General features: G+C 43.9%; 1 protein-coding gene across 3 annotated transcripts in view; it reads right to left on the bottom strand.

The window, feature by feature from the left end:
* Positions 1 to 13,012, bottom strand: part of UBXN8 (UBX domain protein 8) — a 22,531-nt gene extending 9,519 nt beyond the window's left edge. Inside the window, exons 1-5 of one of the 3 annotated variants that reach the window (XM_011944534.1) lie at positions 12,911 to 13,012; positions 5,759 to 5,881; positions 4,166 to 4,236; positions 2,215 to 2,337; positions 417 to 544 (exon numbers count right to left, since the gene is read on the bottom strand). In XM_011944534.1, coding sequence (XP_011799924.1) covers positions 417 to 544; positions 2,215 to 2,337; positions 4,166 to 4,236; positions 5,759 to 5,881; positions 12,911 to 12,998 — 533 coding nt within the window. In that variant the 5' untranslated portion in view covers positions 12,999 to 13,012. The remainder of the gene's footprint in view (positions 1 to 416; positions 545 to 2,214; positions 2,338 to 4,165; positions 4,237 to 5,758; positions 5,882 to 12,910) is intronic. The other 2 variants (XM_011944535.1, XM_011944536.1) reach the window with 2 other exon arrangements.
* Between the last annotated feature and the right edge of the window lie 10,979 nt (positions 13,013 to 23,991).

The raw sequence follows: 23,991 nt of genomic DNA on the forward strand, positions 1-23,991 counted from the left end.
TGATCCGCCCGTCTCGGCCTCCCAAAGTGCTGGGATTACAGGCTTGAGCCACCGCGCCCGGCCAGTAATTGAGTATTTTCTAAACCTATTATCATTTGTCTTTATTGCTTCCAAGTTGGATTCAGAGCATTAATATTAATATTGAACAAGGAAAAGTCTTTTTTTTGTTTGTTTTTTAAAATAGAAATGGGGTTTCACCATGTTGGCCAGGCTGGGCTCAAACTCCTGGCCTCAACCTCCCAAAGTGTTGGGATTACAGGTGTCAGCCACGGCGCCCAGTCTATTCTTAATAAAGGTGATCGCTTTGTAAGGTCGTGGATAAAAGGCCAGTCCTGATCTTCACCCAGTATACCACCTCACCTAGAGGTGATACTCCTGCTGCACACAAACACAATTCAATGACAGGCGTGAAGTACTTTACCTCCTTGCATATGGGCTGTTCAGCAGGAGATGGAAATTCAGTTACAGGTTTAGGCAAGTTCTGGCTCTTTGCTGCTTCTCTATTTGATGTTTCAAAAGATGTCTGACTTGTACCTTCATCACCCTGGTCAAACACAACAGACAGTTTCTAAAGAGATGTTTTCTATCAACTTTATTATATTCACAATTGTTTTTCCTTTTTCTTTTTTTTTACCCTGATGGCATGTCAGTAGAAAAATATCAGCAAGCCATTATGAGACCCAAAAAATTAAAGCATTATCTCCATCAACAAGAAAACACGAGGCTTGAGCAGGGTGCCGTGGCTCACACCTGTAATCCCAGCACTTTGAGAGACTGAGGAGGGCAGATCACCTGAAGTCAGGAGTTCAAGACCAGCCTGGCTAACACAGTGAAACGCCATCTCTACTAAAAGAATACAGAAATTGCCCGGGTACGGTGGCTCATACCTGTAATCCCAGAATTTCAGGACACCGAGGTGGGCAGATCACTGGAGGTCAGGAGTTCGAGACCAGCCTGGTAAACATGGTGAAACCCCACCTCTACTAAAAAAAAAATACAAAAATTAGCCAGGCATGGTGGCAGGCACCTGTAATCCCAGCTACTCGGGAGACAGAGGCAGGAAAATCGCTTGAGCCTAGGAGGCGGAGGTTGCAGTGAGCCGACATCACGCCACTGCACTCTAGCCTGGGTGATCGAGTGAGATTCTGTCTTAAAAACAAAAATTAGCTGAGGCAGAAGAATCCCTTGAACCTGAGAGGCAGAGGTTGCAGTGAGCTGAGATGGCGCCACTGCATTCCAGCTTGGGCAACAGAGCGAGACTCCGCCTCAAAAAAAAAAAAAGAAAACTTAAAATTGTAAACTTCTGTAAAACTGACAAAATTCATATTCAGTGCTGAAGGAAAACATAACCAAAGTTTAACTTAACTTAAAAATCAGAATATATAATATATAATAACATATATAATATGAGCTTAATACCTTGGAGATCTTGACTTGAGGAAAGATCAGAATGTTCTTGCCCTCATATAAGACAACAGCAATTTATTCAACAGTTTTAAAGAGTATCTTATGTCACAGTTTTTGTTTTGTTTTTTTGTTTTTTGGAGAAAGGGTCTTGCTCTGTCTCTCAGGCTGGAGTGCAGTGGTGGTCACAGCTCACTGCAGCCTTTTGACCTCCCGGGCTCAAGGGATCCTCCTGCCTCAACCTCCCAAGTAGCTGAAACTACAGCCACACACTATCACGTCTGGCTAATTTTTAATTTTTTTTTTTTTTAGAGACAGTGTCTTCCTATATTGCCCAGGCTGGTCTCAAACTCCTGGTCTCAAGCAATCTGCCTGCCTCGTCCTCCCAAATTGCTGGGATTACAGGCGTGAGCCACCACAACAGCTTTTTAAGGAACCAAGTTATATGCTCTTTAGGCACCAAAAAACACTTCACCAGCCAGGTGCAGCCCATGGTAGGGTGCCCCTGTAGTCCTAGCAACTTAAGAAGCTGAGGCAGGAGGATCCTTTGAGCCCTGGAGTTTGAGGCTGCAGTGAGCTACGACCGTGCCACTGCACCCCAGCCTGGGCAACAGAGAGAGACCCTGTCTTTTAAAAACAAAGACCAGCCCCTTAACCATGCGATAAACAAGTATGCTGAACGAAAACTGATATATAATCATTATCAATAAAACCTAAAAACAGACCAACATCAGTTTCAATGACAAATCAATCATGTAATAGGAAACACAGTCAGAGGATTCAAAATATAAAATGAGAATATTTTCCAACCCCAAGTTTGTGACCACTGCTTAATTTCCAGGCTTCACCCATCATTTCATAAAAGCGCTCCTCCAGTTTTCTCAATTTCATTTCCCGGTGAGGTTTTAAAACATTCTCTATGTATCTGCTGGCCTGTTCAAAACAACAAATTCGGCGTTGTTACTATACATTAATGTTCCCTAAAATGTACGCTCTCTATAAAGTTGTAAATAAGAACCAAGTAAGAGCCCTGCTGGCTGAACAGAGCCACTGCCACCCTGTTTGGCTGCTTGGTTGCGGGCAGGCTCGTGCCAACAGGTAGACAGCAAGCTGGACAGACATTCGTTTTTGACCTGCCTGATTATGAAACTATCAACCAGGTTGTGGTTTTCATGCTGGGAACAATCCCATATCCTGATTCAAATTGAATGCCAGTATGGTAACTCCAAGGATTTGTCACAAATGGGAAACCAAGTGTCATCTTCAGAATGTCAGGTCTTAAATCTGGAGAGGGAAGCCAACATCCTTCGTTTTTGTTTTGTTTTTGTTTTGAGACAGAGTCTCACTCTGTTGCCCAGGATGGAGTGCAGTGGTGCAGACTCTACTCACTGCAACCTCCGGCTCCTGGGTTCAAGTGATTCTCCAGCCTCAGTCTCCCAAGTAGCTGGGACTACAAGTGCCCATCACCATGCCCAGCTAATTATTGTATTTTTAGTAGAGATGGGGTTTCATCATGTTGGCCAGGCTGGTCTCAAACTCCTCACCTCAAATGATCCACCCGCCTCTGCCTGCCAAAGTGCTGGGATTACAGGCAGAAAACACCAAGCCTGGTCAATTTTTTTTTTTTTTAAACGGTGTCTGACTCTGTCGCCAGGCTGGAGTGCAGTGTCACAATCTTGGCTCACTGCAACCCCTGCCTCCCGGGTTCAAGTCATTCTCCTGGTTCAGCATCCCTAGTAGCTGGGACTACAGGCACATGCCACCACACCCAGAAGTATTTTTAGTAGACACGGGATTTCACCATGTTGGCCAGGATGGTCTTGATCTCTTGACCTCGTGATCCACCCGTCTCAGCCTCCCAAAGTGCTGGAATTACAGGCGTGCACCACTATGCCTGACACAAAATTTTTAAACAATTAGCTGAAAGTGGTGGTGTGTGTGTGACTATAGTTCCAGCTACCCAGGAAGCTGAGGCAGGAGGATCCCATGAACCCAGGAATTTGAGGTGACAGTGAGCTATGGTTGTACCACTCCACCCCAACCTGGGCAAGAGAGAGAGGACCAGTCTCAAAAAAAAAAACAAAAAATCGGTGGTATATCTATATCTATTCAATGGAATATTATTCATCCACAATAGGTAAATTCATACCAACAGAAAGCAGATTGGTGGTTGCCAGAGGATGGGAGGAGGGGAGAGTGGGGAGTGACTGTTTAAAGAGTATATGGTTTTCTTCATGGGAGATGGAACAGAGGTGGTAGTTGTACAACCTTGTGAATGTACTAAATGTCACTGAACAGCCTGGTCAATTTTGGCTGGGCACAGTGACTCATGCCTGTAATCCTAGCATTTTGGGAGGCCAAGGCAGGTGGATCACCTGACGTCAGGAGTTTAAGACCAGCCTGGCCAATATGACGAAACCATATCTCTACTAAAAACACAAAAATTAGCTGGGTGTGGTGGTGCATGCCTGTAGTCCCAGCTACTTGGGAGGCTGAGGCAGGAGAATCACTTGAACCTGGGAGGTGGAGGTTGCAGTGAGCCGAGATCGTGCCACTGCACTCCAGCCTGGTGACAGAGTGAGACTCCATTTCGAAAACAAATAAGTAACATAAAATGGTCAAGTTTATGTCACATGAATTTGACCTCAATATATTTTTTTTAAATCTTAGCACAAACACAGAAGCAACAGACCTTAATTTTAATTGCCTCAGAGATTTTTGTATTTATCTACGCATAAAGTCTCTAAAAATTCTGGCTTACCTTCTCTCCTTGTGCCTCTTGTTGTTTTTTTCTCACAAGTTTTTGTCTTTTCTCATTCTTTTCTTCTTCTTCTAAGACATCAAAACATGAAAGTGCTTTTCACTTCCCAAATATCTCATTTGAAGTACAACCAATCAAATAATTTATCAAAAAAAGAAAAAAAATCTGAAGTCTATGGTTGGGAGACCCTAACATATCACACTGTCATTTATGTTTGGGTTGAATAGTATAACCTTTTAGGATTATGGTTTTATTCATAGTTAATTTGAAAGGGCTACACATTCAACACTGGTCACTTTCCTTTTATTTACTTACATTTAAATAAACAGTGAAAACACAATGTACCAAATTCACTAATGACAAGCTTCTTCCTAGTAGCATAGAAAATATGTAGTTTTTGGTTTTAAGATTCACCTGTTCTGAGGCTAAGTACAATACTATTTTAAAAGGCTTCTAGGACTCACAAACTTTTGCTTATCAAAAATGAAACAGGCTGGACGAAGTGGGTCAAGCCTGCAATCCCAGCATTTTGGGTGACTGAGGCAGGTGGATCACTTGAGCCCAGGAGCTAGAGACTAGCCTGGGCAACATGGCGAAATCCCACCTCTACAAAAACTACAAAAATTAGCCAGATGCAGTGGTACACACCTGTAGCCCTAACTACTTGGGAAGATGAGGCGAGAGGATCACTTGAGCCTGGGAGGAGGAGGCTGCAGTGAGCCAAGATCATGCCACTGCATTCCAGCCTGGGTGACAGAGTGAGACTCTGTCTCAAATTTAAAAACCAAAAACAAGCATGATTTCCTAAAATTAAAAACATTTACATATAAAAGACAAAGGTGTCTAAGTAAAAACTGCTAGAATGGAACAAAAAATTAGGATGAAAAGCCTTTCAAGATTAATGGTAGATCGGCAGGGCGCGGTGTCTCATGCCTGTGATCCCAACTTCGGGAGGCTAAGGAGGGCGAATCACGAGGTCAAGAGATCAAGACCATCCTGGCAAACATGGTGAAACCCCATCTCTACTAAAAATACAAAACTTAGCTAGGCATGGTGGTGCACGCCTGTAGTCCCAGCTACTCAGGAGGCTGAGGCAGGAGAATCGCTTGAACCCAGGAGGCGGAGGTTGCAGTGAGCCAAGATCGCTCCACTGCACTCCAGCTGGTGACAGAGCGAGTCTCCATCTCCAAAAAAAAAAAAAAAAAAGATTAATGATAGATACATTCACTCTGTAGAACAGCTCATAAACTGTAAGTATCAAATGGCAGTTAAGCAACACAAACACACAATTTAAAATTAGGGAATTTACCATATAACAACTTAGAAATGATATAGCTTAAAAACACATATATAAGAAAAATGTACAATTTCTCATAAAAATGTTGGGCTATAGTCCATGCAAAGCAATCACTACTAATTTTTAAAAACCACACACAAAAAAATCATGACTCAAGTTGTGATGATTACTCTCCCTGAAACTACACATCACAAATTAATAGTAAAATGGTTCTTACTGTGCAAAGTTCTAGAATAAATAAAGGAAAGAAATTTGAGTACAATGGCATAAAAGGGTAGCATAAATAATAAACTTACCCTTCAGATAAACTTGGGAAGATTTAAATGAGTTAAGCCACGATGTAGTCACAGAAATAATTAAAGTAAGAAGAACAAGCAGTAAGAAAATCCGGCCACAAAGCAAAAGAAAATCCTTGATTCCTGACAAAGGAAAAAAACTAAAATTAAAATTCAAAACTTTTTGTTTTAAGAGATGAGGTCTCACTATGTTGACTAGGCTGGTCTCAAACTCCTGAGCTCAAGTGATCCTCCTGTCTTGGCCTCCCAAAGTGCTAGCTAGGATAATAGGGGTGAGCCAACACGCCCAACCCAAAACATTTTTCTTGATACTCCTAATAAATTATAACACATTAGAAGATTATCTGTACTGGGAAAGTATAGTAAAAGTTATATAACTGTCTTATGACTTTGTTCATATATAGTCATCCCTTAGTATGCATGGGGTATTGGTTCCAGGACTCCTGAGTGTACCAAAATCCACGGATGCTCAAGTACCTGATATAAAATGGCATAGTGTTCACATATAGTCTATGCTCCCACATACTTTAAATCATCTATAGATTACTCATATATTACCCAATACAGCGTAAAGGCTCTATAAATAGTTGCTATACTTTACTGTTTATGGACACGGAAAAAAGTCTGTACATGGTTGGGACAGACAGACAAACATCCATTTACCCCATTTTTTTTCTGAATATTTTCTTTTCTTTCCTTCTTTAAGAGACAGTGTATTGCTCTTCTTGGTCTTGCTCTGCCACCCAGGCTGCTGGAGTGCAGTGGTGAGAACATGGCTCACTGCAGCCTCAACCTCCTGGGGCTCAAACGATCCTCCTGCCTTAGCCCCGCCAAGTAGCTGGGACTACAGGTATGCACCACCACACCCAGCTAATTTCTGTATTTTTTGTAGAGATGGGGTCTCGCCATGTGGTCCAGTCTGGTCTTGATCTCCTGAACTCAGGCAATCTGCTTGCCTCAGCCTCCCAAGGTCCTGGGACTGTAGGAGTGAAACACAACACCCAGACCTTTCTGAATCGTCTCAATCCACAGGTGCTTAAATCCTCGGATGTAGAACTCACAGATACAGAGGGCTTCCGGTGTTCTCCTTTGGGCATTAAAAAACTCATAATGGTTGTCGTTTCCAGAACAAATGTACAGAGCATAAGTCTAGAATAAACACTATCTTGGGAATACAGTTATAATTAGAGCAATCAGCTACACTAAAAATATGAATATCAGTAATGTATAAGTTGTAGTTTCCCATATAGAGAAAATTACATAACTAGAAATAAAATTGTGAAAATATCGTGTTGGTTGGGTGTGGTGGCTCACGCCTGTAATCCCAGCACTTTGGGAAGCTGAGGTGCGCAGATCATGAGGTCAAGAGATCAAGACCATCCTGGCTAACACGGTGAAACCCTGTCTCTACTAAAAATACAAAAGATTAGCTGGGAGTGGTGGCGGGTACCTGTAGTCCCAGCTACTTGGGAGGCTGAGGCAGGAAAATGGCATGAACCCAGGAGGTGGAGCCTGCAGTGAGCAGAGATCGCACCACTGCACTCCAGCCTGGGCAACAGAGAGAGACTCTGTCTCAAAAAAAAAAAAAAGAAAAGAAATCATCCTGTCAAATTCAAATTCTAGTTCTATGATAAACATTCTCACTGAAACACCAAATCCTTGTTTCTCACCATTGTGCAACTGTGTGCTTCTGTATTTCTTGACATTTAGTCACTTGTAAGTAAAATTACAATTTACATGCTTGCCAAGGAAAAGCTAAAAATATAGTATTTGGTCTTTTTATTTATTTATTTATTTTTTGAGATGGAGCCTCACTCTGTTGCCCAGGCTGGAGTGCATTGGTGCAATCTTGGCTCACTGTAACCTCTGCCTCCCGGGTTCCAGCTATTCTCCTGTCTCAGCCTCCTGGGTAGCTCGGACTACAGGCATGCACCACCATGCCTGGCTAATTTTGTATTTTCAGTAGAGACAGGGTTTCACCACATTGGATAGGCTGGTCTCAAACTCCTGACCAGGAGTGGGTGGTGATCCGCCTACCTCAGCCTCCCAAAGTGCTGGGACTACAGGCATGAGCCACCGCACCCAGCCAGTATTTGGTCTTATATTAAGAACCAAAGTGAAAATTATTTGAGCAAAAACCTACTACCTACTTTGCATAATACAATTTGGCAAATGTTGAGGGACAGGAGACAAAGCTGGGTTAAAAATGATTTCCATCCTTTTGAAATTTTTACTCTTGTTTTGTGTTTTTAATTCTCAGAAGATAAATGGCAGAGATACAGAGGAATCCAATGTGATCAAGGCTGGTAATTAGTCAATTAACTAAAACTTAAAGAAGGAATTAGAAAAACATATATATAGGCTGGGCGAGATGGCTCACGCCTGTAATCCCAGCACTTTGGGAGGCCAAGGCAGGCATATCACCTGAGGTCAGGACTTTAAGACCAACCTGGCCAACATGGTGAAACCCCCATCTCTCCCAAAATATAAAAATTAGCCAGGCATGATGGTGGGTACCTGTAATCCCAGCCACTTGGGAGGCTGAGGCAGGAGAATGGCTTGAACCGGGAGGTGGAGGATGCAGTGAGCAGAGATCAGGCCATTGCATTCCAGCCTGAAACTCTGTCTCAAAAAAAAGAAAAAGAAAAAGATATACAGACTTAAATGTTTTATTTTAAACTGAAAACAGATGTATATTCTTGCCTTTTTTTTTTTTTTTTTTTTTTTAGATGGACTCTCACTCTCTTGCCCAGGCTGGAGTGCAGCAGTTGATCACAGCTCACTGCAGCCATGACCTCCAGGGCTCAAGCATTGGTCCCATGTCAGCCTCCCAAGTAGCTGGGACCACAGATGTGGGCTATCAGATAACATATATATATATTTTTCCAAATGATGCCCGCTTCTTGGCCTCCCAAAGTGCTGGGATTACAGGCGTGAGCCACCATACTTGGCCTAATATTATTCTTTTAAAAACCCTACGAATTTAAAGTTGTTTAGAGAAGAAGTATGACTTAAAAAAAAAAAAAATCACAGCTCTCCCAACTTGACAGTATTAACTATTGATTCAGGTGTTATTCAATACAATATATAATTTAATTTATCTCTGGCCAATACAAAAGTAGTTTAATGTCTAGAGTATTGGTATGTAAACAAACCACTGAGGCCGGGCGCGGTGGCTCACACCTGTAATCCCAGCACTTTGGGAGGCCGAGGCGGGAGAATCACGAGGTCAAGAGATAGAGACCATCCTGCCTAACACTGTGAAACCCCATCTCTACTAAAAAATACAAAAAATTAGCTGGGCATTGTGGCGGGAACCTGTAGACCCTGCTACTCAGAGGCTGAGACAGGAGAATAGCATGAACCTGGGAGGCGGATCTTGCAGTGAGCCGAGATCTCGCCACTGTACTCCAGCCTGGGCGACAAAGTGAGACTCCATCTCAAAAAAAAAAAGAAAAGAAAAGAAACCACTGAGGCAAGGCACAGTGGCTCACACCTATAATCCCAGCACTTTGAAAGGCTGAGGTGGGTGGATCACTTGAACTCAGTTCATAACCAGCCTGGGCAACATGGTGAAATCCCATCTCTACTAAAAATACAAACATCAGCCAGGCATAGTGGTGAACACTGGTAATCCTAGCTACTTGGGAGGCTGAGGCATGAGAATGGCTTGAACCTGGGAGGCGGAGATTGCAGTGAGCTGAGATTGTGCCACTGCACTCCTGCCTGGGCAACAGAGTAAGATTCTTGTCTCAAAAAAAAAAAAAAAAAACCATTGAGGTGTGGGATTTATGTTTCATACTACTGCTGTTCTAACAAGCAATCTGCAAACATCACATGGGAATATGAAAGAACTCTATTTGTGTGTATATCTTTTGAGAAAAAAACATTTTTAAGGTTTTTGTTTTGTTGGTTTTTTTTTTTTTTTTTTTTTTTTTTTTTTTTTTTTTTTTTGCTTTTTTTTTTGAGACAGAGTCTCACTCTTGTTGCCAGGCTGGAGTGCGGTGGTGCGATCTCAGCTCACTGCAACCTCCGCCTCCCAGATTTAAGCAATTCTCCTGCCTCAGCCTCCCGAGTAGCTGGGACTACAGGCGTGTGCTACCATGCTCCGCTAATTTTTGTATTTTTAGTAGAGACAGGGTTCCACCATGTTGGCCAGGATGGTCTCAATCTCTTGACCTCATGACTCGCCCACTTCAGCCTCCCAGAGTGCTGGGATTTTTTTGTGTACTTAAACTACAGACCCCATAAGCAGTGTGCTTCAACGGATAACAAACGTGAGGAACTGGCCTTAAATATTTAGCTTAGGCCAGGCACGGTGGCTCACGCCTGTAATCCCAGCACTTTGGGAGGTCGAGGCGGGTGGAGCACAAGATCAGGAGTTGGAGACCAACCTGGCACAACATAGTGAAACCTTGTCTCTACTACAACTACAAAAAAAATTAGCCAGTCATGGTGGCACATGCCTGTAGTCCCAGCTACTCAGGAGGCTGAGGCAGGAGAATCTCTTGAACCCTGAAGGTGGAAGTTGCCGTGAGCCGAGATTGCGCCACTGCACTCCAGCCTGGATGACAGGGTAAGACCCCGTTTTAAAAAAAAAAAAAAAAAATTTAGCTTAAGTACAAGTAAAATGTATTGACAACAAAGTTCTTTTACACAGTAGAAAAAGACAACGCAGGCCGGGCACAGAGGCTCACGCCTGTAATCCCAGCACTTTGGGAGGCTGAGGCGGGTGGATCACCAAGTCAGGAGATCGAGACCATCCTGGCTAACACAGTGAAACCCTGTTTCTACTAAAAATACAAAAAATTAGCTGGGCATCATGGTGGGCGTCTGTAGTCCCAGCTACTTGGGAGGCTGAGGCAGGAGAATGGCGTGAACCCAGGAGGCAGACCTTGCAGTGAGCCAAGATCGTGTCACTGCACTCCAGCCTGGGTGACAGAGCAAGACTCCGTCTCAAAAAAAAAAAAAAGACAAGGCTAGTTTTTCAATATATGTCTGAATATTAGTATAGGCATAACCAGCCCTGTTGCTGGTATAAAGTATGATATGTAAAACAGACTTAAATACTGTTAACAAATTATTATTGGAAGCTCACTATCAAGAATCCAAAGGTAGCAAAAACAAAAAAAAAAAGGAAAAAAAATATATTAACAAAAAAAAACTTAAAAAGGGAAAACAATCCAAAGGAAACAATCATTCATTCAGAATTGAGAAAGAAGCCAATTCCATGAAAATTTCAAGAACTAGACAAAGATGCTGCCAGGAGCGCAGGTGCAATTTCTAGAACCCTTGTCCCTAGTTCTATTAAACTAGACACTGGTAAGTGCTGGGAATACAAAAACAAATTCCATTTGGTCTCTGCTTTCAAGAAACATATTTCTGGCTGGGCATGGTGGCTCACACCTATAATCCCAGCATTCTGGGTGGCCAAGGTGGGCAGATTGCTTGAGCCTAGGAGTTCCAGACCAGTCTGGGCAACATGGCAAAACCACTTCTCTGCAAAAAATACAGAAAATTAGCTCGGCATGGTGGTGTGGCACCTGTAGTCCTAGCTACTCAGGAGGCTGAGGTGGGAGGATCACCTGAGCTGGGAAGTCCAGGCTCTGCAGTAAGCCATGACCGTGCCACTCCACTGCAGCCTGGGTGACTGAGCAAGACCTTGTCTCAAAAAAAAAAATAAATGAGCAGAGTAGGGGTGGATGTTGAAAAGACAAGGGAACAGGTGAATTTTGGAAATGGTGAGTGTGAATTCAACATTTGTGATCCTTTGGATGAAAGTCTTGTTACATTCCAACACAGCTTGAGTGAGTGGGAAGCATCAGGAGAGTCTTTGTACATCTTTTTTTAAAGCATTTTATTTTCATTTCTTATTGCAGGCACCATTTCTAGGCATCTGACTCCTTATGAGCAGGGAGAAAAGGTGGAGAAAGAGAGGGAGTACACAAAGCCAAGTTTCATTATGGTCTCTAACTTTAGAATTGACCTTAAAAAGGGAGACAGACATGTAAACTGATCACTGAAATGTCCAAAAATCAATTCATGATTCTCAGCATCTCCACTGTTTTTCTTTCCATTTTCCCTTTACCAGTAGCACTACCAAATACCTAGGTTTGTTCAATCCCCCATGAGGCAGTCGTCCTCGAATCCTTCCTTTCCCTTGCCCCAAACATCAACCCATAAACAAAGCCTGTTGGTTGATCCTACTTCGTCAATATCCCAAATCTGTCTACACTTCATCTTCTCTTTTATTGTCCTAGTCCAGGCCATCATCACCACTTGTCAACTTCCAAAGCCTGACGTGCCTCACTGCTTCCACCATAGCTTCCGTCCAAAGTATTTTCCATACAGAATCGAGTGACCTTTTAAAAGCCTTAGGGAAGTCACTTAATCTCCCTAAATTTCAGTTCCCTCAGCTGTAAAATGGGGATTATAATAGTGCCTACCCTCCTCTGACTGCAGTGCAGATTAAATGAGATAATAACCAGCACCTGGTATTTGGCTTATAATAGGTGTTCAATAAAAGTCATTATCCTGAGCCAATTCCTCCTCCTCCTCCTCCCAGCTCTCCTTGATTCAGTCACAATGGCCTTCACCTTTTCCTCCAACACGTCACAATCTTTTGCCTAGAATACTCCTCCCTTCCCCAACCCCTTTTCACGGGTGTGGCCCCTTATTTAAATCTCAGGGCCAGGCGCAGTGGCGCAGGCCTGTAATCCCAGCACTTTGAGAGGCCGAGGCAGGAGGATCTCTCGAACCCAGGAGTTCGAGACCAGTCTGGGCAACATAGTGAGACCCTGTCTCTAATTTAAAATCAAAACAAAAAACCTCTCAGCCTAAATTCTCAGAAGGCCTTCATCTTATCAACCTGTTGGTTTCCTTTTGAATGCTCACCAGGATACAGAAGCACTGTCTATGATTGCCCCTGTGATCTTTGTCGCTACTCTCTTACACGCAAAACCACCACACCTGGAGGGAAAAAGTTCCCCGAAGTGAAGTCGGCTCCGGAAGTGGGAGGCAGGCACGATGCAGTCTGGGAGTTGTAGTCAAAGCCGCTCCGAAGCGACGCAGTCGAAGAAGCGGTCATTCTATGCAACATTCCTGTGAAAATTACCCAGCTGCAACTGTCGAAGGGAAAAAGTCAACACTTACCTATATCCGGGATCCCACGCCGGAGCTCCAGACACACAAGGGGGACAGCAGAGAGGAAAAAAATACCAACAACCCCACGTGCAGCCATGTTGGCGGAAGCGCCAGGTCCAAGCGGAAAGCCCGCCCCTTCCGGCCGCGTTTTCGGGGGGGGAGGAAGTGGAACTCTTCGTGGGCGGGCAGGCTGGGAGAGGGTAGCGTTCTACGGCTGCGTCGTTATTGAGGGCGCGCTAAGCCCAGTGTTCTTAACTGATAGTCTGTAGCCGTGTTTCAGAAGAAAGGCAAGTAGTCCCCCAAGTCACATGATGTCCAGAGGAGCGTAGGCTCTAGAGTGGTGGCTCCTTGGAGGGTAGCAGGGCAGGGGCTGCCCCTAAGGTCTCTGCAGCGTCGGTGAGAAAGCGCTTTCCAGAAAGCGCTTTCCAATGAAGCCGAAGAAAAAGCTGATGCTGTGAGGAGGCAGCCTGGCCCCCCTGACCTTGTGGCCGTAGAGGATGGATGTGGGCAATAGCACCTTCCTGATCTCCCTAACGGTTCCTGCTTCCTGTTCCCGACCGCATTCTCTGGTTCCTGCGGAAAGACAACTCGAAAGTGGGGCCTGGTTCCAAATACCTGCCCCTCAACAAGCACGTCCTAATGCCACGTCCTGGAGACCCGCTACCCCTTGTAGCGCCACTTGTCAGTTTTTCCCGTATGCGTTATTGTTAACCTTGACTTCATAGTTGTGTGACCTCATTGCCGTCTGTAACTCACCACTGTGCACTTCTCCCAACTTACTGAGGTCCTCCCAACCTACAACATTTCATACTTAGAAATTATCTTTCCTGGCCTGGCTCACGTCTGTAATCTCAGCACTTTGGGAGGCCGAGGCGGGCGGATCACAAGGTCAGGAGTTCGAGACCAGCCTGGCCAATATGGTGAAACCCCGTCTCTACTAAAAATACAAAAATTAGCCAGGCATGGTGGCAGTCACCTGTAATTCCAGCTACTCGGGAGGCTGAGGCAGGAGAATTGCTTGAACCCGCATGCGGAGTTTGGTTTGAGCTGAGTTTGTGCCACTGCACTCCAGCCTGGGCGACAGAAGGAGACTCTTGTCTCAAAAAAAGAAAAAAATTTTATTTCCTTGCCGGGCGTGGTGGCTCACACCTGTAATCCAGCACATTGGGAGAAAAAAAGAAAAATTCTTTTTCCTGACCCATCCATCTGTCCTCCCACCTCACTCCAGTTTAGCTGATCTTGACATTGAGCTCCACAGTTTGGTACTCTACAACTCTTGGAGATTCAAATATATACAAGTTACTGAATTTGTCCTCAAGAAACTCAACCTACTCGACTTTGGTTCTATGGAGAAGAAAAAAAAAAAAAAAGAAACTGGAAAAGATAGCCCTGTAAGCAAATAAATACAATGCAGTGCCTGAGTGCTGTGATAGAGATATACACAGGATGTTGCAGAACCATACCCCCGGAAGGCTTGCAGAAGGTTTTCCAAAAGGAAGTCCCGCCTACATTGTGTTGAAAGGTTAGGAATCTTGGCAAGGGTGCCCGGGAATGGTGGGATTTCAAGGTTAGGAAACTGAGTGCAAAGGAACTACCAGTGATTATTGCTGCAGTTTAGACCTTGAGGCCGGACTCGGTGGCTCACTCCTGTATTCCCAGCACTTTGGGAGGCTGAGGGAGGCAGATTGCTTGAGCTCAGGAGTTCGAGACCCCTCTGGGCAACATAGCTAAACCTGTCTCTCAAAAACAAAATAGCTGCGTGTGGTGGCGTAGCCTGTGGTCCCAGCTACTCAAGAGGCTGAGGTGGGAGAATCCCTTGAGCCCAGGAGGTCAAGTCTGCAGTGAGCCAAGATCATGCCAGTGCACTCCAGCCTGGGCAATATAGCGAGACCCTGTCTCTAAAAATAAAGCTGAATGAAGGCTTTTAGAGGTAGATTGTTGCTAGGGCCGCAGAAGCTTTCCATTGTATATAGGCTAAGAACTTTATCCACCAAGTAAAGGTGCAAAATATTAGGGCACAGTCTCAAGATCAGTAAGGGTGAGGTAATATAAATTACAGCATGACATACCATAAAATAATTAATTATATTGACTAGTTCAGATGTTCCCATAGTTGTCTGTATCTTGTGTTCATCATGCATAAGGAGAAAGACAGGAAAGGAAGTTCTACAGTTCTTAACCACCCACCTCCTTTATTTTTTTCTTCCTCCCTGGACTTCCATATTACCTAATTTAATATGTTGATGGCGCCACTGAATCTCTGGGCTGCAAAAGGAAGTTCCTAACCATTCCAAATTCACTTTGTCTTAACATGTGGGAAGTCAGCATTTCCCAAACTTAGTTGTTTGTGAACTCTCTTCACTGCAACTGCCAGCTTTCCCCATCAAAGACCACCTGTCACTAAGTAAATCTGAGTTTCTTACTGCATTAGAAAAGAACATGGCAGCCGGGCATGGTGGCTCACACCTGTAATCCCAGCACTTTGGGAAGCTGAGCTGGGTGGGTCACCTGAAGTCAAGTTTGTGACCATCCTGGCCAACATGGTAAAACCCCGTCTCTACGAAAAATACAAAAATTAGCTGGACATGGTGCCTCACGCCTGTAGTAACAGCTGCTCGGGAGGCTGAGGTACCAGAATCGCCTGAACTCAGGAGGTGGAGGTTGCAGTGAGATCATGCCACTGTACTCCAGCCTGGCAATAGAGTGAGACTCAGTCTCAAAAAAGAAAAAAGAATATTGCTTTGACATAATCTTAGTGTCTCAGAGGGGACATCACGGGTGATTTTTGTTTATGAGACAGAGTCTCACTCTGTCACACAGGCTGGAGTTCAGTGGCACAAGCATAGCTCACTGCAGCCTGGAACCCCTGGACTCAAGCGATCATCCCACCTCATCCTCCCGAGTAGCTGGGACTACAAACACATGCCACCATGACTGGCTAATTTTTTGTTCTTTTATTTTCCAAGAGATGGAGTCTTACTATGTTGTCCAAGCTGATCTTTAACTCCTGGTCTCAAGTGATCCTCTAGCCTTGGCCTCCCAAAGTGTTGGGATTACAGGCATGAGCCACGGCACCTGAACATATGTGTTTTTTTCTTGTAGGAATTTAGAAAATTGCCCTGCCAGCTCTGCCCTAAACCCTCAACAAGTAGCTGACTTTTTGTTTCCTTAACCTTAGGGTCCATCTTAGTTGATAAAGGTGTAAATAATTGTCTATTTTAGTCTCTCAGACCACAATTTTTTTTTTTTAGAGAGATGAGGGTCTTACCATGTTCCCCAGGCTGGCCTCAAACTCCTGGGCTCAAGCAATCCTCCCACCTCAGCCTCCAGAGTAGCTAGGAGTACAAGTGTGCACCACCACACCCAACTATTACAGAATTTTTGCATTTAAAAAGTCAATTATTTTTTTCAATATTTTATAAAAATTTTCAGACCAACAGTTGAAAATATTTTTACTCACATTTTATTCTCCTTATTTGGTAACATACCTATCAATCCTTCCATCCTTTCATCAGTCTTAGTTTTTGATGCATTTCAAAGTTGCAAACATTAGCAGACTTTCCCTGAAATACTTCAACATGTATATCGTTAACTATGTCACAAGTATATACGCAGAAGAAGCTAAAGATCACCTCTCCCCATCTTAGGTCTTCATTGGGACTCATATAATAAGAGATGGATTAACAAGAAGAAAACAAGTTTATTAACGCATATTGTGTGCATTAGACAGGAGAAATCTCAATGAAAAGTAACTGAAAGCAATGGCTTAGAATTCTGTCTTATGAGAGTTTAACAAAGAGCAGTGAATTTGGGGGGAAATGACAGGGCAAAGGAAGATGGTTTTAGGCTTCAGAAGGTGGGAAGCTGTGGGAAGGTAAGCACTGTATATGCAAGGAAACTAATGGGATAAGTTTTGTTTGTAGATTCTTCTGGTGCCACTTTAGGCTGGTAACAGTCTTGAGCTGCCTCCAGTAAAGGAGAATGTATGTCCTGTCTTTAGGCAGAAAAGTGAGAGGATAGAGAGAGCTTTTTCTCTGTTTTCTGCTGCTTTATTTATTTACTTTTATTTTTATTTCTTTTTTTTTGAGACGGAGTCGCGCTCTGTGGCCAGACTGGAGTGCGGTGGCACCATCTTGGCTCACTGCAGCCTCTGCCTCTCAGGTTCAAGAGATTCTCCTGCCTCAGCCTTCTGAGTAGCTGGGACTACAGGCACGTGCCACCATGCCCAACTAATTTTTGTATTTTTAGTAGAAACAGGGTTTCACCATGTTGGCCAGGATGGTCTCGATCTCTTGACCTCATGATCTGTCCGCCTCGGCCTCCCAAAGTGCTGGGATTACAGGAGTGAGCCACCCAGCCTGTTTTCTGCTCCTTAATTGCCTGTGGCCAAAAAATAATTTTTATGTCAAAGAGGCATATTTTGGGGTGGCACCTTCTGGTTTCCTTCACATACTTCATATGATCTACATACTTCATCATGCATATCATTAACTACAATGAAATGGATACGTCATGAGCATACCATTCCTTGAGTCCCAATGTGTGCATGCCTAGTGCTACCTAAATCCCAAGCAAGATACAAAGCATTGACTGACCATGGTGGCTCATGCCTGTAATCCCAGCACTTTGGGAGGCTGAGGTGCCCAGGAATTTGAGACCAGCCTGGACAACATGGTGAGACCCTCATCTCTACCCCCCCCCAAAAAAAAAAACAAGCAAAAAAACACATTTTTTAATTAGCTGGGTGTGGTGGTATGCACCTGTGGTCACAGCTACTCCAGAGGCTGAGGCAGGAGAATCACTTGAGCCCAGGAGGTGGAGGCTGCAGTAAGCCGTGTTTGTGACACTGCACTCCAGCCTGGGCAACAGAGAGACCCTGTCTCAAAACAAAAAACAAAAAACAAAGCATTGCACAGACAGCAAGCATTGCTGATTTTTTTCCACCATAGGTTAATTTTGCCTCTTCTGGGACTTCTGTAAATTATACAAAATGTACTCTTTCAACAAGGCTTTGTTCACACTGCATACTTTTTTCAACATTTTATGAGATAATTATAGATTCACATGCTGTTATAAGAGGTCATGGAGGTTGCATAAATCCTTTACCATTTCCCCCGATGTTAAAATTGTGCATAAGGACAGTATAATATAAATGGGAAATATATATTGACACAGTCCAGTGGCTTCATTCAGATTTTACCAGTTACAGATACTCATTTGTGTGTGTGATTTAGTTCTATGCAATACTATCACCTGTGTCAATTCCTCTGAGCACTACAGTCAAGATATAGAGTAGTTCCATCACAGGAGTTCCTCATGCTACCCTTCCACAGCCACCTCACTTTCTACCCTCACCACCATCAACCCCCATGAAACCACTCATCTGGTCTCCATTTCCTTTTTTCCCCTCTGTCTTAATTGAGGTGTAATTGACAGATAAAATCCATCTCTTCAATTTTGTCATTTCAAGAATATTATATAAATGAATCATACAGCAGCAACAACAACAAAAAGCCTTTTTTGAGACAGAGTTTCACTCTTGTTGCCCAGGCTGGAGTGCAATGGCACAATCTCAGCTCATTTTAACCCCTGCCTCCTGGGTTCAAGTGATTCTCCTGCCTCAGCCTCCCGAGTAGCTGGGATTATGGGTGCGTGCCACCACGCCTGGCTAATTTTTTTGTATTTTTAGTAGATATGGGGTTTCACCATGTTGGTCAAGCTGGTCTCAAACTCCTGACTTCAGGTGATCCACCTACCTGAGCCTCCCAAAGTGCTAGGATTACAGGTGTGAGCCACCATGCCTGGCTTTTTCTTTTTTCCTCTTTTTTTTTTTTTTTTTTTAACAGAGTCTTGGTTGCTCTGTTGCCCAGGCTGGTCTCAAACTCCTGGGCTCAAGCAATCCTGCCTCGGCCTCCTGAGTAGCTGGCACTACAGGAATGTGTCATCGCACCTAGCTCTTATTGACTTTTTGACGAGTAGAAGTTTTTAATTTTGATGACAATTTATCTAAGTTTTCTTTTATGATTATTGCTTTCTGTGTCCTAAGAAATTTTGCTTATCTTGAAGTCAAGAGATTCTCTTATTTTTTTTTTCTTTTTTTTAAAAATAGACATAGGGTTTCACCATGTTGCTCAGGCCGGTCTTGAACTCCTAAGCTTAAGCAATCTGCCCTCTTTGGCATCCAAAAGTGCTGAGATTACAGGTGTGAGCCACCGTGCGGGGCCTCCTATGTTTTCTTCTAAAAGCTTTGTATTTTAACTTTTACATTTAGGTTTATGAAATTATTCTTTTAGTAGTCTCTTTTTCCCCCCTAAAAAAATAAGATGGCTCTCTGTGTGTGTGGGTGTGTGTGTGAGTGTGTGTGTGTGTTTTGGTTGTTGTTTTAACAGGGTCTAATAGCATTACCCAAGCTGCAGTGCAGTTGTACAATCATAGCTCACTGCAGCCCAGACCCACATGATCCTCCCACCTCGGCCACCTGAGTAACTGGGACCACAGGTGTGCACTACCATACCTAACTTTTTTGTTCGTTTGAGACAGGGTCTTGCTCTGTTACTCAGGCTGGAGTGCAGTGGTGAGATCATGGCTCACTGCAGCCTTGACCTTCTGGGCTCACATAGACTTGATTCATCCAATGAACAATATGATACACCTACCATGCCCCAGGTGCTGTTACAGATGCTGGAGATATAGCTACAAATGAGACAGACAAGATTCTTGCACACCATGGAGTCTGTACACTAGTGTGTGATGACTAGTTTTATATGTCAGCTGGGAGGGTGTTTTTGGATGAAATTAACATTTAAATCACTGAACTCAGAGTAAGCAGATTGCCCTCCATTATGTGTGTGGGCCTCATCCAGTCAGCTAAATGCCTAAATAGAAAAGACCAGCCACCCGGAATAAGAGTGATTTCCCAACAGACTGCCTTTGGACTGGAACTGCACCATCATGCCAAAAAGCAGAAGGTAACACAAGCAGGAGAAAAAAATCAATCAATAGAAAAAGACCCAGAAATGACAGAGTTGATGGAATCCACAGACACAACTTTAAATATGTCAACAAGGAAAAATGGTTATGTCAGACTGGTGAAATTATGATTTTTTCTTATTTTTCTAAGTATATGAAAATTAAACAAAAAGAACATTAATCCCTTATATGAATATCTATTTTTTGATGGACATTTATTCCCAAGAACAGATAAATGAAGGAAATCATAAAACACCACATTTAAGACATTGATTACCTCTTGGGGGAGGGAGACAGGGAGAAGGATGCAACTGGGATAACTATGTAGAACTAGACAGTGTGGTAGTACTACATTTCTTAAGCTAAGAGGTGTGGATGTGCCATTGTATTATTCTTTATACAGGTACTTTGTTTATCTTAAATATCGCAAAATACAATTTAAAAATAAAGAGAGGGCCGGGCGCAGTGGTTCATGCCTGTAATTCCAACACTTTGAGAGGCCAAGGCGAGTGGCTCACCTGAGGTCAGGAGTTCGAGACTAGCCTGGCCAACACAGTAAAACCCTGTCTCTACTAAAAATACAAAAATTATGTGGGTATGGTGGCGGGTGCCTGATATCCCAGCTACTCAGGAGGCTGACACGGGAGAATTGCTTGAGCCCAGGAGGCGAGGTTGAAGTGAGCTGAGATTGTGCCATTGCACTCCAGCCTGGGAGACAAGAGCAAAACAGTCTCAAAAAAATAAAATGAAATAAAAATAAACAGTTACAGAAAAAATACCACATATTTATATTCAGAATAGGAATAGTAGTGTTATTTCCAAAACTTTTTATGATCTCCCCCATGATCTTTCAAGATGTTACTGAAACAATCAGATCAAAAGTGTGAAAGAGATCTTCAGTGCACGTGTCATTTCCCTTTAGATGTTATCTTCTGAGGTTGTATCCAGTTTTCTCAACAAGGCAGACTTGCTATGTCCCTCTGCAAATTTCTTTCCCTTTACTGTATAACTTGCTTTTTGTTAATTCCATATTTAGTTATTGTTCTCTGCCTCTTCAGTGTTTATCTTTCATTTCAATATTAAACACTGATATTGGGTAACTGAGTAATATTCAATTATTCCTTTCCTCATGTTATTTTTATCCTTCTAAGTGACTGCAATTATCTTCATACATGGAACATGAAAAATTTTATTGAGCAACCTGTATTTGCAAAGTTATTTCTGCACCACTATTTCCTGCATAGATTTCTCAAATTGTTTATAGAAGTACCATCACCACCTTTCTGGTGACACAATATCTCTTGACCTACAACCTCAACACAGAGTTGTAATATGAATTAGTCACTATTAGTGGGAAAGGATTTTTTTGTTTTGAAACGGAGTCTCACTCTGTCCCCTAGGCTGGGGTGCAGTGGCGTCATCTCAGCTCACTGCAACCTCTGCCTCCCGGGATCAATCGATTCTCCTGCCTCAGCCTCCCGAGTAGCTGGGATTACAGGCACACACCACCATACCTGGTTAATTTTTGAATTTTTAGTAGAGACGGGGTTTCACTATTTTGGCCAGGCTGGTTTTGAACTCCTGACTTCAAGTCATCCACCCACCTTGGCCTCCCAAACTGCTGGGATTACAGGCGTGAGCCACCAAGCTCGGCGTTGTTTTTCCTTTTTTCTTTTTTTTTTTTGAGACAGAGTCTCACTCTGTTGCCCAGGCTGGAGTGCAGTGGTGCCATCTCAGCTCACTGCAACCATGGCCTCTTGGGTTCAAGTCTCAGCCTCCTGAGTGGATGGGACTACAGGTACCACTCTGGCTAATTTTTGTATTTTTAGCAGAGACCGGGTTTTCCTCTATTGCCCAAGCTGGTCTTTTATTTTCACCTTAAGACATACACAGTGATGGTTTCTTTCTAATAATGGTTAATAGGCTTCTGAGTTAAGCCTTCAGGATTTGAATTCCTGCTCTGCCATTCACCAGTTGTTTAATTTTTAAATTTTTTTTATCGTTACAGAATTTTTATTTGACTATGCTAGAAAAACATCCACAAGTCACCAACTGTTTAATCTTGTGCAAGTTATTTAACCTCTTTGGACCTCAGTGTCCACATCTATAAAATGGAGACAATAACAGTATTTATTGGGTTGAGGGAGGATAACATATAAAGCTCTTAGCACAGTGCTTAGCTCCATACATATGAATTATGGGCTTATTATTTTGAGAAATATTTCATGGTGTCTTCATAGAAATCACCTACGTTTGTCCAGTGGGGTTTTGAGACAGCGTCTCTGTCGCCCAGGCTGGAATACAGCGGTGTGATCACACTTCACTGCAGCCTCAACCTCCTGGGTTCAAGTGATCTGCTACCTCAGCCTCCTGAGTAGCTGGGACTACAGGTGTGCACCACCACACCTGACTAATTTTTAAATTTTTTGTAGACACCAGGTCTTACTATGTTGCCTATGCTGGTCTCGAACTCCTGGGCTCCAGCGATCCTCCTCCTGTGGCTTCCCTTCCCAAAGTGCTGGGATCACAGGCATGAGCCACTGTGCCTGACATCCTCTAGTGTTTGAAAGAAAAAAAATTTTTTTAAAGAGACAGTGTCTCATTCTGTCACCCAAGCTGGAGTGCAGTGGTGCAATCATAGCTCACTGTAACCTTGAATTCCTGGGTTCAAGTGATCCTTTCACCTCACCCTCCAGAGTAGTCGGGACTACAGGTGTATGTCACCACACCCAGCTAATTTTTAATTTTTTTGTGGAGATGAGGAACTCCCCTATGTTGCCCAGGTTGGTCTCGAACTCGTGGGCTTAAGGGATCCTCCTGCCTCAGCCTCCCAAAGTGCTGGGATTACAGGTGTGAGTTACTGCACCCAGTCCAAAATGGTGTTTTTTCTGTGTTCCGTCTCCATTTATTACATGTCAGTCTGTAGGAAGGAAGAACTTTCCCTTCTTCCCTTACATTTTGTAATCAGAAAAAAATTTCTGTAAAAGAATTGGATCCCATTCTAATTGGGGTGTGGTATATTCCCATTCTCCCTCATTGTGCTGGGCCTCGCTGCCCTGTGACCTGGACCTTCCTTCCTTTGCCTACCGGGCTCAGCTGTGTGCTCAGATGACCTGTGCACGGTCCTTGTGGGCACAGGATTGTGGCCTACCACAAGACAAATTCGAAGCTGCACTTACTACTTTGTTGTGCAGTTGGTAGTTGTAGATATTCCCAAAGGAGACATCAGTCTCTACAGCTTGGGAGGTCAATGTTTTTGTGTCTCCATCTCTATCCTTTTCTCTGTGCTTCATCTGTGAATCACAAAAACCGCTACTCCGAATTAATCCACTATTCCAATGTTTCTCAAATTTAAGAGTCACCTGAAGGCAAGAAACAGTGTTGGTCAAAATGTAGTTCCCAGCTGGGCACATGCACGCCTGTAATCCCAGCTACTCAGGAGGCCGAGGCCAGGGGATCTCTTGAGCCTAGGACAGGAGTTCGAGACCCCTGACTTTAAAAGGAAAATAAGGCCCGGCACGGTGTCTGGCACCTGTAATCCTAGCATTTTCGGAGACCAAGGTGAGAGAATCGCTTGAGGCCAAGAGTTCCATACTAGTCCTGGTAACATAGCGAGCCCCTATCTCTACGGAAAACAACAACAAAAAATTAACTGGGCGCTGTGGCGGACACCTGTAGTCCCAGCTACTGGGAAGGCTGAGGCGGGAGGATCGCTGCTTGAACACGGGAGGTGGAGGCTGCAATGAGCAGAGATCACATCACAGCACCCCAGCCTGGGGGAGAGTGAGACCCACTCTCAAAGAAAAAACAACAATCAAAAGTGGTCTCTGGAACAAACCCGGTGAAACAACCCCCCGAATAGAGGCAACTTTTTCTTCCTGGAGAAGCCGGTGCCACTGGCAACTCCCCAGGGGGCCAGTTCGGGAAAACACAGCTGAAACGAGAGGACGAGAGGACGTTCACCGTCCCCCGCCTCGCTCCACGGGACTTCAGAAAGCTACACGCTGCAGGCGCCGCTCGAGATCCAGGTGCCGGGGTGAGGACGGAGGCGGAGAAACCCCTCAGGCTCCGCCACCGGGGCGGGGAACAGGGAGGTGGCCCCGACTTTGGGCACCCTCCCG

Source organism: Colobus angolensis, unplaced genomic scaffold (assembly GCF_000951035.1).
Source record: "Colobus angolensis palliatus isolate OR3802 unplaced genomic scaffold, Cang.pa_1.0 Scaffold233, whole genome shotgun sequence".
NCBI lineage: Eukaryota > Metazoa > Chordata > Mammalia > Primates > Cercopithecidae > Colobus > Colobus angolensis.